Below are 16,853 nucleotides of genomic sequence, written 5' to 3' on the forward strand. Positions count from 1 at the left end.
CGGGGACATTTATAAATACAGGCCAATTGTGTGTTTAGTTTTACGTAGAACTCCAACTGGATTGTCAATTATTAGTTTCTAAAACATTCAGGGAGGCCAAAAGAATATACATCACACGCACTTGCTGCACGCAACACAGAGCAGAGCGTTGAATGTGAAACCAAAATCACAATTACATTTGACTTCTCACGACACGGTAAAGACGAACAACTTCATAGCAACCGTACGAGTTGCATAATTTTCAGGTGTTGTCCTTCAAACTCTGCAGATACAAGCTCACAAATGATCCCAACCACTCTTTCAACATTTCACGGGAAAATCCTGCAATTCTTCTGACACGTTCGCAAATTCAGACATACCTCTGAAATAATGCTACAATTTTGCTCTGTGCGAATGCAAAATGGCAGCCGCATCTTGTCACGTCAGCGCACAGATCCCTCTGGTGCATTGCAACAACATCATGAATTTCCCTACACTGTAAAGATATCTTGCGTGGCATACAGTAGAAGGACCATTTCTCTGACATCAGGCCGAAACCTCATAAGTAACAATTTGGTAAATGTAATATTTTTTCAAAAACGATTGGTCAGTTCATGTGCGTGGGCGTTCTTTTTTACAAATTATTGACCATTCCAATGTGTTGAAAATGGCTTGCTCTCTCTGTAGCAATGTTAATGGTTGAACAAACCTACAGTTTTTGTTGTCCCCGGAAAAGTGACTTTTGAAGGTACGAGGATTCGACCCGACGCCAGCGATTTGTAAAAGAAGTAAAAAGGAATGCTTTAGACACAAGGATGCATTTGCGGTTGTTTTCATGGAAAAGGAAAGAGAAACAAACTTTGTATCCAAAGATAGAATTCTTCATCAAACATGCTGCAAATCTTGAAATTGCATTTGGGACACACAACAGTAAAGACGTTTTGGAATTAAGTGTGATTCGATTTTTTTTCTTCTTAGAAACTAAGATTTTTTTGAATGAGAACAAACAATTCTAATACTCATATCAGTACAAATTAACTGATTTTTATAAGCGAAATTGAGTGGAATATATCTTTAACTTGACCTTTTTTGATCAAATGTTTTGTTGCTGATTGATGATGTTAAAAAGTGTTCACATAAGGTGTGGCCTTCAAGTGGTTGGCTCGTGAAACCCTGCACACCCAAATTGGGACGCACGTACACTTGTGCAGGTGTGCGCAAACAAGAAGCATAATACCGAGCTAATTCCGTCCACCCCCACAGTGTCTGCCATTCCGCACTTTTAAAGTGGAGGCGTATTTTTCGAATCATTATGTTCAGTCCCAAACGTGCAGTCACATGACACTGAAAGGATTCTCACTTGTACGAGTTTGTGGTTGCTTAGCTGCCCACCTAATCACCTGCACGGTAGCCGCCCATCTTCACATGCCGACATGATGGAGCATCATGACAACCTCAAATGATCATGAATTCCACATGCATTTAGTTAGTGGCTGTTCATACTTGCAGGTTATTCATCTGGCAGCTCGGGGCCGTCAATGCGTAAATATTTTCTGGGAGTCGACAAAATGGGTCATAGTGTGGCTTAATCCCCAAACTGCTTTGAAGCATCACCATATGATGAGCAGCTAATACACTCATTTTGTCAATCACTTGTACCATCTTTTGGTCAAAAATTTTGAGTCTGGTTAAGGTGGCCACTTCAACTTGTGTACATTTTATTAACTCATTCACTGCCATTGATGGCTATAGACGTCAAAAATTAATTTGAACTATTTCTATTAGTTTAAACATTTTCCCACTTTTGTTGACGAGAATATAAAAACCTAGAAAAAGGTTTTATTGTACATTTTCAACAGATATACAATTTGTAATTAATCATAACTTAACTATTGAAGTCATGCGATTAATTACAATAAAAACATTTAATCACCTGACGCGATCAAAAAAAAGAAGAAAAGATTATTAAAAATTAGGGGTGTCAGGCGATTACATTTTTTTATTGTAATTAACTGCATGACTTCACTAGTTAACTCACGTATAACACAAATTTATATCTGTTCTAAATTTACAGTAATTTTTTTCCTAGGTTTTCATACTATTGTTAACAAAAGTGGAAACAATTTTAAACTAATAGAAATAGTTCAAATGAATTTTTGACGTCTATAGCCGTCCATGGCAGTGAATGAGTTAATAAAATGTCCACCAAAATCCTTTGTAGTTATTAAGTTTGCAATTACGGGCTGTAGAAAAGATGAATGGAGAAATGGGATTTGGAGGGTTTTGAGTTATGAGCGTGGTCAGGGGGCAACGTAAACTCGCATCTCAAGGCACCACTGGAAAATTTTTAATTGTCGCCACTCCCACAAGTTCCCTGAGGCCTCTTATTCTTTCCCCCACTTTTCTACTCTGCTTGTGTTTGTCCCCTAAGAAGCCTTCTTGCTTCTTCTTCACCAGCAAGTCCCAGTGTGATAAGGTTCCATTTTCTGCATCTTGGAAATGTCTTTTGCTCTCCTGAGAAAGCCGTATTTCATCACGGCAACTAGATCTAGCGGTGTCATGTTATGCACAGGGGCTTTGTTTGAAAGATTGCGTTTTCTCTTTCTCATGGCCTGGCTCACTGACAGAGTTTGAATCAGCAGCTTCTTTTGTTTTGTTTGTCTCGTTCCAACAAGAAATGAAATCTTCATCTGAGTTGAAAACGGCTTCCACGTGTTCCTTATTTAAAAAGAAAAAAAAAGCCTAGTACTGTATCTGTGTTAGTGAAAACTCTTGTCGTAGTTCCACTTTGGACCCCAGTGCGGAACGAAAACCTTACTTAACCTCCATGCGTCTAAAGATAAGCCCCTACGGATTTGAATGTACTGCGCATTTGCTTGATATGTTGTCTTTCCGTTCCATACACAGACCGGTTGCCAAGACACCGAACAAAGAGAGATCCAGGCTCACTTCTGCACTGGAATTTAGGGGTAACAAAAACAAACAAACCCCTCAAGTTGTTCAATAAAATGAGTGTGCTGGAGGATTAAAGACTTAGCACTAATGGATGTTTCCTGGGTCCTGGTTCGCCCTCACTCAGCCTGTCCTCCCACTGTCACACTGACAATCCTGTGACCAAAAGCAAATTAGGTCAATTGAAGGCAAGGCAGTTTCACTTCTCGAGAACTGATGCAATGTGATCAAAAGTACATTTAAACATTTAAAGTACAGAAAAAAAAAGACACAATTTGCTAAAATTACTAACACAGCATACAGTGCTGTGTTAGTACAGTGCAGATAAAAAAATATATATATTTTAAAGTGTTTTAAAAGAGCTCATTTATAAGGATCAATATGATGATCATTTAAATTCTAAATACGTTAAACATAATTTGGGTTTCCATCCAATTGTTTCGAATTTTTTTAAGCGAATTTACTGAAATATGCGCAAAACGGCCATCCGACCTATGCCTGTTTGTTCTTCTTTTGCGAAAATTGAGAGGGGACTTCGCCGCTGTAGGTGGCGGTATACACCATAGAGATGTGATCCACCCGTAATTTGAAGACAACGGCGTATGACTTTATTTTTGTAATTCTTGATAAACCATAGCGTTTCTTTGCTGTTTTCCATCTAAATTAGCATTAATATTTGCTTCTTTAATTAATTCCAAAAAGATTTCGGTTTCGTCGTCCCCCCCAAACATACCTTACTTTATCGTCCGACATTGCTTTGGGACTACAAACGTACGTGTGACGTAATATCCGGTCAAAACGTGCGACGTGTATCCGGTCTTGGCAGCGGTTATTCGCTAAACCTGTTTCCATCGCCAAAATTCGCATTTTCCTTTTTTCGCCACTCTTCAAAATCCACCCCCTCTAAGCATAATACTTTTTTTTGCGAATTTTGAGCCCCTTTTTGAATTCCTAGCGTTTCCATTCCATTTTATTTTCGCATTTCTTCAAAATTCGAATACAAATTTTGTTCCCTCCAAAACTATTGGAACATCATGGTCAATTATTTTTTTGTTGTACACTGTAGTCTTTTGTGTTTCAGATTAAAAGATGAATAAAAATTATTGAATATTTGGTAGCATGAGCCTTACTTGCAATAAATGCCACAAGCCTGCAACACGGTGGCTTCACCAGACTCTTGCATTCTTCTGTTGAAAAGCTTTTCCACACCTCGACTGCAGTCTCTTTCTGTTGTTGTTTAAAAGGCATGCTCAATTGAGTTAAGGTCTGGTGATTGACTTGGCCAGTCTAAGACCTTCCACTTTTTGCACCGAAGAAGTCTTTTGTTGTGTTGGCAGCAGTGGCCCGTAACATTTTGTTTATAGACCCCGGTGCAAACATTTTTTGTGCTCTCGGACCCGTGCCCTAAACACAAGCGCATGCACGCACACACATACACAATACACACACTGTATAAAGAAAATATAATAATAGTCTCACTGCTATTCATCCTTCACACAGCCACTGCAAACAAAAATGTATTTACAGTAAAACCAACTCCAGATTTCATGACTCGATGCGCTGGTCCTCATGGGAAATGTGGTCCTCATTCAATGCAAAACACTACCACTTTTGTCCATATGGTGCTGCCATAATCAATGAAAACTGAAAACTCCTTTGTGTTGCTTTAATTGCCAGACAAAATGTTTTTGTCGACTTCTGAATTCATTCTGCTGCTACCATTATGAGTTACAGTACATCATCAATAAAGACTAGTAAGCCTGTTCCTGAAGCAGCCATGCGAGCCCAAGCCACGACATGACCCCCGCCATGCTTCACAGACGAGCTTGTGTGTTCTGCCCGGCGACAAACAAGCGACTTTATCGGTTGTATCTGTCCCAGCATGCTCTGACACATCCACAAAGATTCTTTGTTTTGTGCTCACTGCAGGCTGATCATCAGCTAATGTCAGATGCTTTCTGTTATCATCTGGAGTATCGAGGCCAATGCTACAAAAACAGACCTGCATTGGTTCCCGATCCCGACTCACGAGGTTGTGTGGGCACTTTCTCTCCATGCTTGTCTTTGCCCAGAGCGCATTTGTAACTTTTAAATCTGGAATTATTCACACACTACATGATATTTTGGGTACCTTTTCTGCGTGGACTTGCAAGCTGATCTGATGACAGCAGTGTAGAAGATGAATTTCAGAGGTCGACTCGACCTTTGTACTGTAGTATGTATAGTGGCTCTTGAGACGGAGTTTGTCCACAATCTGCTCCCTGACTCGGAACTTTGATTTGATTGACTTGCCAAACTTTCCAAGTTGATATTTCTGCAGAGGTAGCCTCTCTATTTTCTTCTGGTCGGGCATTCCAAAGTACTGGAGCCTAAGTCGAGAATCCTCTCGAACCTGCAGACTTCGTTTTAGGAGTCACCAAAAGACAAGCATGTTGCAGGCATAGCACTGGAAGTTATGTGATGTTTTAGGAGTAGTAAGTAACAAAACCTTAAAATCACATTTTAAGTGGACCGGGAGCCGCCTTGAGAATTCATTTGAAAGATTAACCTGTGTTTCTTTTTGGTCCACTTAAGGCCTCAATCAATATAGAGACTGCAAGCGAAGGTCGTGGTAAGTGGGAGCGTTTTGTGAGAACACTTGTGTAACTTTGATGGGTCTAAAGTTTACAACTAATGCCTGGTTTAGCCTCGAGGATGTGTAGGCTTTTTATATCCACTCTTTCAGATGAGTAAACAGATTTGAGGAACTTTTGCAAAGTGAGAACATGTTTTGAATTCTGAAAAAAGAGTTTCAGATGACAATACGTTCGCCAGAGACAGCAATTGGACAAGCCAATCATCAGTCAGCTAATTGCCAAGACGGCACTTTTCTTTTCGCTTTCTTTTAATTCATCCGCGCACAGCTGACCATAACGCACGTCATTTTCACAGTGCTGCTCAGTGCTCACTTTTTTTTCTTTTCTTTTTTTAACGCGTCGTAATTCATGGGAGGGAGTCAACTGCCACGTTCGATTGCATTCTCGTCTCTTACTTCATCTGAAAGTATGCAGGATGACGGAGTATAAGGACATTTTTCCTAGACTGTCAAATCAAATCTAATCTGATTTGAAACTAATAATTCATATTGTCATTGACAGGTGTAAACAAAAAAAGTTTGACCAATTGCCATTACTAAATGAAATTGCAGTGGTGCCTTGACATATGAGTGTACGTCATTCTGTGACAAAAACACTTTGAAAATTACTTTTACTACGAGACGTTCTCTTGATAGTTGTTTTATTCCATTTTAATCAATTTCATTGTTTTTACATGTTATCCAATTATTCGTTTTAAATAGGTAGAATTATTATTATTTTATTATTATTATTTTTTTAAGAATAGAATAATACATATGGTGATTCACCCAGCCTTACTAAGCACATTATATTTAAAAAGGTGTTTATTTAATCTTTAATTTGACCAGTTTGACTTTTTCATAGTTTTGGTAACTTTTTATTAAAGGTTAAATATTATATTTTAAAATAAAATGACTTAAATTCAGCGGTTTTTTTGTGTATATTCTAACCTTGGATGTTCATTTTTTTCAATGTATTCAATAATTATCCATCGTTTGATCTGAAAGATATATCGTGATATACAAGTGTATGTGCTACTGTCAATTGAGTTAAAGTTCCTTGCCACCATACAGTTCTCACATCTGAATTTTTGCGCTCGCAACTCAAAGGGAAATGTTGGTCCTCTGATGGCTTATATCTGGAAAACTAGCAAGTTTCACTTGTCTTCCAAGACTTCTCTTCATCATCTCGACAGTGCACAACACCAAGCAGACAGCTCTGAAAGATGACCAAGTCTGATTCATCATGATCAGATGCAAGTGTGTTGGTCAAATTGCACTTTTAGCTGTCGGTTCGCCTAAATTGTGATTTGCGACAGAGCGGAGTCATCCGTCAGGCATCAGACAATCTTTAGTCAGCCTGATGAATCGTTAGGCTTGCGGTCAAGACAAAATTGGCCGCTCAACGGGGTTTGGGGCTTGGAGCGGTAGCTTCATGACTTGATGTCTTCCTCTGCTGACGTCTCGAGCTGTCCTTGTACGCCGCTTGCTTTCCAAACATCCATCGCCATTTCCTCTCCGCTAATGGCCTTCTTTGTGTAATTGAACTGATAATGTTTCCTTGATGTCAAATTTTACTCCGTCTGGATGCCATGACCTGATCATTCAATGTGCTTGTCCGCAATGTTGCTCATCGAATAGAATTTTAGGTGATTTGTGTTTGCCGCTGGAAAGCACATTTCGCCGTGGTTATCAAGTCACCAACCACCTTAATGGAAGTCAAACAAATCAAATGTAGATTTCCATTGCATCCATCCATTCCAACCACTTGTACTCATCTTCTTTTTAAAACATAACGTGGCCTTGGACAAAGTGGATCATTGAATGTGCATTACAGAAATTCCCACTCCATCTCGGGGGTCATAGATATCTATAAAGACTAGATGTCTTACGGCACAGAATCCAACGTCCGCACGGGGCGGCCATCTTGTCACAGGCAGGCAGTCTGGTCTGCTGTATTGACTGTGAGCGAAGGTGAGTGATCTGAACGAACATAAACTCTGTTATCTCGCTTCGAAATTGACGATTAACACACGGTTTGCGTTCTCACAAACTTTAATGAAGTGGTAATAATTCTGGATGGATATTTATTAACTATATGGATTATTAATTATTAACCAGTTTGTAGTATAATAACTACACTTATAACCCCAACTGCTCGATAATTTGTAGATTTTTGGTAAAACGCTATTTTGAGTTATTTAAAATAATGTACAATAAAAACGCATAGTAATGAATGAGAGAGGCGGAGCGAGGTGACTGTGGTAAGATGGCCGCCCCATGCGGACGTTCGATTCCATTGGCCAGCAGCACGGACGAGACATCCAGTCTTCATAGTTAGTTATCTATGTTGGGGGTTACGTACCAGGACATACCATCAATTTGTGAAAGTTTCCCATCATTCGCCAGCATGTATTTTTGATTTTGTATTTGGGCTTTTAAAAATGACATTTCATTTTGCATTTTGGTTTTGCTCTAAAACTAGATTTTCTCTGGGGAGCGAGGACGGAACGTCAAGAATCAAGCATCTCGACTTGAGGATACACGACCTTTCTCTGTGTGGTCGGCTTCTAATGAAGGTAGCCTTCAAACCACAGACAATCTCTTTGGTCTGTATTTAAGTATTTTGCACTTTTGTGTGGGGGGGGGGGGATTCCTCCTGAATGAATGAAATCGAGGAATGAGGGACATAGTGTCAGTATCATTCTATCTGTTGACACCCGACCATCTCGAGGTGGGGTTGTTTGGGGGTGGGGGCTTAAGGGCGCTTATCCAAGAGCTAAAATAAAAAGCTGTAGCCACTCAAAAGCATTAGAAAAATCTTGATTTTTCTGCAAGTTAGTGTACCAGTTTCAACGCTCAAGTGAAGAAATAGCAGAGAAAACAAGTGGACTGGGACTAATCTTCACTTTACGATCTTTCCCCGTGTTAAGTCTTGGATGTTTTTGACGGCAGATGCGCCAACGTTATCTGCTCAGTCTTTCACTAAGTGACCCAGCCTGCCAATCTGGCCATCAGCGCCTGCACTATCGCTGCTAAGAGATGAGCTCTTGAATGCGGCTGTCGCCATGCATGTGGGAACAGCAGCAGCTAATCAGGCGCTTTACAGTACTACATAGCACCCGACCACAGTCGACGCATTTTCATTCGTCGTCTGGCAAAGACGTCTACATGACTGCTTTAAGCGTCCAATTATCTTCGCAGACATCAATCTCATTAAATTGGGACTTTGGATGATTTATTTGTTTCTTTTCCAGACTGGAATGATTGTGCAACATACTTTCAATGATGTTTTAAAAACAAGAAGTGGGCGCACAAGTTAGAATTTGTTTTGGATTTTCTCTAATCCACGCAGGCTGCTCTAATTTCTCGAATGTCTGTTAAATTGACAAGGCCAAGCCCTCGTTAACTTCTCGTAAGCAGCTGCAGCCATGATTGACTGCGTTGTGGGCGATGTTATAAAATCAAGTACTTGCCAGGAAACAAGTGTTGAGGCCATCCGAAACCAGCCCTGCTCTCTGTTGTTACTTTGTATTTTTGTTCATACGGACTCACTATTTCCCAACTCCCGTGTCTTGTCTGCGTTTGGGTTCTAAATTCTGCAGCTCACGTGACATCTAACCCTTCAAGCAACCAAAATTTGAACACAATCGTTACAGCAACATATTTAACCTTATTGTCAGTAATATTTTCTTTATCCTCTGCTAGGATCTGAGACAAACTGAGATGTCTGTAGTGTGCAGACGTTCACGTGCAGTATGTCTGTGAACGTCTTGTCTATATTTTACTGCCACCCTGTAGCCAAGGCGGTCAGCATCATGAAGGCCATTCAATTGATACAAAGTGTGACAAAAACTGTTGAATTATTATTTTTATGATGTTGTTAACTCATTCATTCCCAGTCATTTTCACAGAAGCAATCCCCTTCACTCCCGACTGTTTTACTGGATTTGGAGTGATTTTGCAAGGCCCACAGAATATTGTGTTCTATTGCTATAACAACATAACCAAAAGAAAGATTAAAATCTCTTCTTTCTATCTGTTTCCGTTTTGCAGCAATTAGCATTAGAATATAGCTAAGTTTAATCATTATTCACAAATCTATTTATAAACCCAATTCCCCAAAAGTTGGGACACTGTAGAAATTTTGAATAAAAACTGAATGCAATTATGTGGAAGTGCCAATTCAAACTCGTATCTCAAGGCACCACGGTACATTCATGTAGTTGACCTCCACATTTGGTATCGAAACACATTTTCCTTTATACGTTCCATGTATGATTTGAAGATGTTTACAATCTGGTATTCCCATACGCTTACACAGATTTCACTTAGGCAGGAATAAAAATAAAAACAGCGGGAGCGGCAAGCCCCGCCGTGGTCTGCGGACGAGCCTGTCGCTGTCACTAGCCTGCTCCCAAAGGTCTCGTGGTGCGTGCGGTCTGTCTGCTTTGGTACCCATGTTTGCGCGGCCTCCATTAATCATATTGGTTTGAGTCTAGAATGTTGCATGTGGCTTTTGTAAAATCGGCTTTGCCACGAGTGGGTTAAAGAGTGGGCTCTCAGCCAGCTACTTAAAACCAAGAGCCGTGGCTCCTCCACACAGATGAGCTTTTCACAGAAGTCCTCAGAAATTCTAAGAAGTGCATGCAGATGCTCTTTGGATTGGTGACAGCTAATGCATATGTTGCTCATATGACCCAGGCAGAGTTTAAAAGTCCAAATCCAGTTTTCCAGCCAATGCAGCATTTCTGTGACACCTTGTGAAGCCTGACACTTATTTTTTGTTTTTGTAAATTTGATCTCATGATCTAAATACAAGTTATTCCGGCCAAAGTAATTGTTCCCACTCACAGTTGTATGCAGTCGACCCGAAATATATTGTGGTTCACCTCTTGTGGGTTCAGTACAAGCAGATTTTTTTTAATTGTACTTGGATCACAGATTATTCATGGGACTTTGCTGTGATTATTATACCACACGGACTGTTAGTGCTGACTCACGTAGCAGTAAGTGCGAGCCAAGAGGGAAGGCTCAAGGCTGCATAAAAGACAGGGAATTTTTGGTATCATTTCAAAATAAAAGAAGATAACAAAGTACAATGTGCCTACTTGCAAAGTATGTCTTTAAGTTACTGCATGCATATCTGCAGTAAACATAGTTATCTAATTGAATGTAGCCCGCTCCTGCTCGTTAGACTGAATTGGTATCGATAACAGGTGATTTGGAAACTGCAGCACACACACTTTCACCATCACAGATACTACAGCAGAATGTGAGGATGACGAGCCCAAGTGGACAAAAATAATACTAGCACCTGACATGCATACATGTTGGCATGAAGCTTTAAAATATATTATCTAACGAATGCAATGAACACTTCGTTGCTACTTGACAGATCTCATCTATTGTGGATCTGGTCTGGAACGTATCCCTCGCGATAAACGAGGGATTAGTGTCTTGACAATATCCCTTCAATTTGTGTCAATTCAGTGTAATCTTCGATTATGACTAACACTCTTTGTATTACTTTGATTCTGTCATCCTAATTTCTGGCACATTTTTGAAGGTACCGGATCACATGTCATTGCGGGTATTTAAGTGATTTGTCCTCAAGTACCTCGTGTGGACATTTTTCTTGCGCGCTGGCTTGGTTTTGCTCTTTGGTGGGTCATGTGTACCGTTTGTCCCTGTCAGAAACAAGCAGTGAGTTGAATGCTCTGCAAGCCTCATTAACCCTGTCAGCCTCTGTGATCCCCCCAACAATGAGTCACATGTGCCATGACTCAACACCCGCAGCTGAAGGTTGTGCCCCACCTCCATCCATCCTTCACAGAGGATCATAAAGACAATTCTTACTCCTGCGGCATGGCGCAATCTGATTGGAGATCAGGTTCTAGCAAAACATTGATTTCAACACGCCAGGGGATGATGTCACTTTCTTACCTAATGGCTTCGAATGGATGAGGATGAACACAGTCACTTTGAAAACTGCAAACCTCTATGAGATGAGCAGATGATTGTCCAGAGTTATTGATTTTATCGAAGAAAGTCAATAAAATTGGCATCCCTTTTCTTATGGTGTCATGGCAAGTTGACTTGGAGAAGGTGTTTGTGTCCCTTGGGGTGTTCCGGGAGTATAGGGTATTGGACCCCTACGTGCTGTTCAGCCCCTGTATGACCACTGTCAGAGTTTGAAGTCTGATTCTTTTCCAGTGAGGGTTGGACTTTCTCAAAGCTGCCATTTGTCACCAATTCTGTTCATCACCTCCATAGACAGAATTTTGAGGCGCAGCCAAGGCGTTCAGTGGTTGCGGTTTAGTTACCTCAGCATTGCATCTCTGCTTTTTGCAGATGATGTGGTACTGTTGGCTTTTTTTTTAAGCCACAATCTCCAACTCTCACTTGAGTGGTCAGCAGTCGAGTGCGAAGCGGTTGGAATGAGAATCAGAACTTCCAAATCTGAGACCATGGTCCTCATGCGAAAAAGGATGGAGTGCCCTCTTCGGGTCGGGGATGAGGTCCTGCCACAAGTGGATGAGTTCAAGTATCTCTGGGTCTTGTTCTTTGATATGTAGAGGAGAGGTGACTTGGGCATCTGGTTAGGATGCCTACTGGACACCTGCCTGGAGAGGTGTTCTTGGCATGTTGCACCAAGACGACGTCCTGGGGATGACCTGGGACACAACTAGAGAGACTAAGCCTCCCGGCTGGCCTGGGAACGCCTTGGGATACCCCAGGAAGAGCTGGACAAAGTGGCTGGTGTTTAAAATCATTATTTAGCATGTATTAACATAAGTTTATACTGTATTGTGGACACCTGTATTTTCTTTAACAATGGGCTTTTCACTTCTTGGACATGAGGCAATATCGAAGTGACCTTGACTGATAAGCTTGCGCGGAACAGACTGCTTGCTTTCCTGTCTAGCTGACCTTCCCTTCTCCCAAAACCTAACCAGGCTGCATGAAAATCTTCCCATGATAATTTATTGCACACTGTGTGACGGACCACTATCTTGTAGACTGCTCTGTTAAACTTGTGAATATTTGAAGCTTCAAATATAAAGAAACCCAAAAGACAAATTGTTTTCCAGATTGTTTCATTCATCTCGCCTAACTACTGAAAATTCCATTGGGGAGCAGGAAGTCTGCGCTTCCCTGCGTTAGCTATACTGCCACTGCGACCCGAGCCCGTATAATAATAATAACAATAATGGATCAGATTTATGTAGCGCTTTTTTTGGACACTCAAAGACGCTTCACAATGGATACATTATTTGTGCGCTCACACATTAACACTCGCGGTAAGCTACTTAAATAGCCACATCTGCCCTGGGGTAGGCTAACAGATAAGCGGAAGACAATGGAAGAATGGATGTTTTGTCATTGTTTGGATGTATATATTTGGTGAAGCTTGTTTTCCACTCACCTTCACTCAACTATTTTTAGCCAAGCTGTGCCTATCCGGCCTGTCTCCACACTGTTAACAGTGTGTGTGGTGTGACAAGGTCCCGCATGAGGGCTACGATGATACAGTGTCTGCGTCTACCTCCTTGTGCTCACATTGTTTAAACAGAATCCTGTGCTGGGGACGGGTCCCATGACAACTTGCTAAATATTTACCCGCAGGAGCCGCGCCGATTTCCGCAGGCAGGCTACCTCTGCAAATGTTTTTTCTTTTCCACTTGGTTTCTATCTTTTTGTCTGCTTGATTGTTTGGAGTTTGCTGTGCTGTCTTTCTTGTTGGAGTGTTTTTACTTATTGTGTTTAGAATGTCCTGAACATCGGGTTCCTACAGCAGTTTCGAGATTTTAACACCACTTCCTAACAAATCCATAGTCCAACAGCAATGTGGCAATTCGTGGCGACGGTGCATAATTAGATGCTACCTACAGATACGAGTGACTTTGTTTAGGAGTTTGTACAGACACGAGCTGTTATTTGGCCAATTTTGGGGAGGGGGGGGGCGCAATGTGGTGTGGGAGAGGAGGCTTTGACTTGCAAATGAAGTAAAAAATAGGCTTTGTATTCCTCCACTGCTTGTCGATACATTATCACCTACCTAGGAACAGTGACGTGCAGTGAGCTCTAGATTTTGGTAGGCAGGCAGTCGCAAATTGAGACGCACACACAAATTACAAATTTGTAAATTACAAATTACAAATTTGTGTGTCGTCAGGCGAGTGTACAACTTATCCTAGGGTGACCATATTTTCATTTCCATAAAAAGAGGACACTCAGCCTGACCTCGAGATACTTGATACTCAGATACAAGATGCCATACATTCAAACTATTTTAACATATGCCTCCTCTCTGGGTAGAAAATAAAACAAAAAAACATTACTCTCTTTTGAAGTCATACTTTTTTTTGCTACGCAATCTTTTTTATTTTTACTTCAAGCGGGGTACAAACCCATCGCCTCCGGTGCGGCAGCTCAACACTTGCCACTCAAAAGTTCTGGGCCACCGTCACAGCCAGTGCGCGGTCTGCCAGCCACACGGTAAACGTTGGAGTGCACTCCGCCTCCCATTTGCCGCACAATTTCGAACCCGCCCGGACGTCCAGAAAGAAAGTAACAAAGTGAATATATTCCTGTAAAAGAGTCTAATTCCTCACAAAATCAAGCTAGCAATAGCAATAGCAATGCCAAACACCATGTAAAGTGAAACAGCCAGTTAGTTGTTAATCGAAGCACATCCACAAAGCCAATCTTTCCTTTTGCACCTTTCTTGGTGAAAAGTACGAATAATTATTTGTCCCTTACTTTGCTGACGATCCGGTAGCTAAGGCGTTGGTCTCCCATCCTTCAAAATATGACGTTTTTCCTCAAAAGGAAGGCGTGAAAAAAGTTTTATATTCTCCAGAGTGGCGTCATCTTATCGCTTTGCTGTGCACTAAGTGTGTTTTAACTTTACGAATGCACTGTGCGAACATACGTTTGCATAGGAATAATGCGGCAACGTAAAAAGGCTGCGTAGCGATCTGCCTATTTGCGTAAAGGACTTTTCTACTGGGAAACTGACTACGTATGCGCAAACACACATCGCTTTTTGTTCAAGAGAGCGGATCTTCTAGAAGTTGGTCCAATGGCTTGTCCCCAAACTAGATGGTGCCAGTTCTTCCCACCCCTTTTAGACTTGTTTTGCCAACCAGCAAAGAAAGAAGAACAAGGAAGGGCAACCCATTAGGTACACTCATGGTGGGTTTTTGCACTCATATTTTCTGTGTTTGCAAATTATGTGGACGAGAACAATTTTATTACTGCAAGTTTTTATACCGTACGATATTGTTGAATGGAATTTTTCTTATGAAAAAAAAAACATTTAAAAGAAAAAACTTTGGAAATTGGAATAGACTGATTTCATTTCCATTCATTTCAGTGGGAAAAGATGATTTGAGTTATGAGTGTTTTATCTCAGCCATGCTCTTTCTTACCCGGTTGGGATTTTTTCAGTTTTATGCGTTTGTCTTCAATCGTATCGCATTTCTGTTCAACTGAATGCCGTTAAGAGGACTCGGCACGGCACTCACGTATGTCCCGTCAGTGTTAAATATCCTCGCCAGTGGTGCTGCACGCTGGCGCTCATAGGCCGCGAGGGTCATCGAGTTGATGCGAGCGCATGTGTTCCTGAAAACTAAGTGGGTGAGAACAAAAAATCTTCCCATTTGTCAATATTTACTCAGCACAATGCGTTAGCCTCAATGCATTGTTCCCTGACATACATCAGAGGCGGGGCTACACGTGTGCGAGGGTGCCGAGGGTGTGTCAGGCCACAATTTAGTGCGAGTGTGTGTGTTTAATAGTCCCTTCGTGTGCCATACCACCACGTTGCCGTTATTGTTGCAAATGCATGACGACATTCTGCCTTACAATAGCAAGTAAGCCTCTCCTTTTCAAGTGGGTGGTGCATGAAATGTTGAGATGTGAGACACACACTTGACTTGTTGTTTTAGCGCGTCTGTGTTTGCTCTCCGAGTTGGAAAGAAGCCCTTTTGTATGAACGTTGATGTTTTCTTTTCATAACAGCTGGATAATGTTTGATCACTTGGCCGACTTAGTCGAGACACGTAGCGTCAAATTGACTTGACTGACATCAGCGCTGTCGCCATCTATTTAACGCTGCCGCCCAGCCAGGCAATACGTAACACACAAGCTAACAAACTGCGTTTGGCCTTTTCACATCGAATGAGACCGTTACTTTCACCAAACACAACACAAACGTGCCAATGCCGCCTTCGATTACTGACCCTCGTGTTCAGAGGTGGATGGTAACGTGATACATTTACTCAAGTCATTTTTCAAGTAATATATTTGTCAAAATATTTTTAATGCAACATACTTTTGAGTTGTATTTATGTTTAGAAGAAATGTTACTTAAAGATACATTGTGCCGTTTAAAAAGGTAATGTTAACGTTTTTTCTACATCACGCATGCTTCACCAATGCCCAGATAAATACGAAGAGCCCTGATTCTTTTACTCTGACTGCATCTATCAGATTTTTTCTTCCCTTTATAGTAGAGTGTGCGGACCCTGCACACCACAGTTTCCTTAAGGAGGGGAGGGGCGGGGTTTTTCTTACCTCATTTGAAGTCATGTCTTCGTTTGTCAATTGTGGCTGTCGCTTTTAGATCGTGCATGAACTCGCATGCGCACCACGAACAAGCCTGACACAGATGCTGCAGTTACACTTTAGGCCAGAGGTGGCAGTCTCGAGTAAAAAAGTGACAAACTGCACAAAGATTCTTTAAAAGGGGAAGTCGCAGCAAAATCTAGCCATTTTTATTTTGAGTTACAATAACAACAATACAGTAACAATAACATGCAACAACAAAATAAAATAGCTACAAAACAAGCAAAATTCAACAAAGCGCACCTAACAATGATTTTCCATGTCCAAGATGAAGGGGGAAGAAGTCGCAAGACTTATTAAATCCCCTCCATATTTTCTTAGTTTACATCAATGGTAAATAAATAAAAAATACAAAAATATATTGCTGAGGATAACAAAAGTAACTAATGATAAACCACTTCATAATAATAATATAAAATAAATATTCAGAGAGCTCATCATTATAAATCCACAGAAAAGATAGTAAAGTACAACCTAGATCCAAAAAGCCAACAATAACAAAACACAAGACCCAAACCATAGTAAACATAAATATGTAGTCTGTATCTCGTAAATACCCAACTTTTATATTTAGTTTTAAATTGATTTATATGTGTACATTGTTCTCACATAGACTGTTCCATAATTTCACCCCACAGAATGATATACAGAACATATACAGATATATTTCCAC

At 40.9% G+C, this 16,853-nt stretch overlaps 1 protein-coding gene across 3 annotated transcripts in view; it reads left to right on the forward strand.

The window, feature by feature from the left end:
• Nucleotides 1-16,853, forward strand: part of mical1 (microtubule associated monooxygenase, calponin and LIM domain containing 1) — a 91,213-nt gene that overhangs the window by 24,773 nt on the left and 49,587 nt on the right. For 2 of the 3 annotated variants that reach the window (XM_086070168.1, XM_086070167.1), the window contains one exon: nt 8,031-8,124. The exons of the other annotated variant lie outside the window; for it this stretch is intronic. In XM_086070168.1, the coding sequence (XP_085926294.1) occupies nt 8,031-8,124 (94 nt within the window). The remainder of the gene's footprint in view (nt 1-8,030; nt 8,125-16,853) is intronic. 3 annotated transcript variants of the gene reach the window in all.

This window comes from Leptonotus elevatus, chromosome 2 (genome assembly GCF_054856555.1).
Source record: "Leptonotus elevatus isolate MCC_2025b chromosome 2, RoL_Lele_1.0, whole genome shotgun sequence".
Lineage (NCBI taxonomy): Eukaryota > Metazoa > Chordata > Actinopteri > Syngnathiformes > Syngnathidae > Leptonotus > Leptonotus elevatus.